This window comes from Otolemur garnettii, unplaced genomic scaffold (genome assembly GCF_000181295.1).
Source record: "Otolemur garnettii isolate 467f Iridium unplaced genomic scaffold, OtoGar3 scaffold00128, whole genome shotgun sequence".
Lineage (NCBI taxonomy): Eukaryota > Metazoa > Chordata > Mammalia > Primates > Galagidae > Otolemur > Otolemur garnettii.
In genome coordinates, this window is record NW_003852523.1 from 2,504,991 (window position 1) to 2,506,171 (window position 1,181).

General features: G+C 60.2%; 1 protein-coding gene across 1 annotated transcript in view; it reads left to right on the forward strand.

The window, feature by feature from the left end:
- LOC100965552 (integrin beta-2-like) overlaps positions 1–1,181 on the forward strand; it is an 18,259-nt gene that overhangs the window by 7,309 nt on the left and 9,769 nt on the right. Inside the window, 1 exon segment of the mRNA XM_023518108.1 lies at positions 633–838. Within this exon segment, the coding sequence (XP_023373876.1) occupies positions 633–838 (206 nt within the window).

Below are 1,181 nucleotides of genomic sequence, written 5' to 3' on the forward strand. Positions count from 1 at the left end.
TAAGATGGGAGTGGAGGCCGGAGGAGGTGTGGAGACAGGCTGTGGTGGTGCTTAATAGCCTGTGGAGGGGCCAGATCCCTTCTGGGGAGTCAGAGAGGGGATTAGGGCCAGGCAGGACCTGGCAGCCATGGTGTGTTCCTGGAAGATGAAGTAACCTAAACATCTCCTGTGAAATGGCCCAGGCCCTGCACTGAGCGAAGGTGGGTGCGGGCGCAGGGAGAGGCTGGCTGGGGCCATGTGCAGTGAGGGGCTGGTCGCCTACCCCAGGGACAATCCCAGGCCAGCCAGACTTGGCCTACCCAGCTGCTTGTCACAGGGTTAACACGGTGATTATTAAAATTACTTTGTGTAGATGCTTTAAGAGGCCCGGAACTTACCACTTCCTGATGACTGACCACATATTACTGTGGTCCATCCTCTCAGGCCACTCACCTACTGTGCCTGTGCGGTGGAAGGCCATCTGCTGGTGCGGCCACACACCCCTCCCCTGCCTGGGGAGGCCACTAGCCCGAAATGCACCAGGGTGGAGCCCTCACAGCACAGGAGCCAGCAGAGCTTCAGCTCAGGGCTTTTTATGTCCTGAGAGCTGGTTGTCACCTGCCAGTGCCATCCTGAAGGTGGCTCTTGTAACTGAGCTGTGGCAAGCTGTGTTGAGGACAGTGGGGCCATTTCACACTGGTGGGAGCCTGGGGCAGAGGCTCCTGTGGCACCAGGTTCTAGCTGGACCGTGCCTGGTCTTGCCCAACAGAAACTCACGGAGATCATCCCCAAGTCGGCTGTCGGGGAGCTGTCCGAGGACTCCGGCAACGTGGTCCAGCTCATCAAGAACGCCTACAATGTGAGTCCCCCAGTGGGGAGGGGTCTGGGAGGAGACCCCCTGCCCACCACAGCCTCCTGCAGCCCTGCAGCCCCCAGCCCACAGGCCTCCTGGACACCTGGCCTGGCCACTCCCCAGGCTCCACATGCTCTCTTGTTGATGGCGGGGTGGGTGCCACCCAGACCCCCACCTGGGTGCTCCTGACACATGAGCTCCAGCCCTCTTAATTCTAGGCTCTTCCCTGCTGGTTCCAATGGAGAAGTGGGGGGTGGACAGCTGGTGGGCTGAGTAATGCCCCTGGAGGGCCCAGAAATCACCAGAGTCTTAGGCCCCACAAAGGCAGCCTCAGTTGGAGTATCTCCTG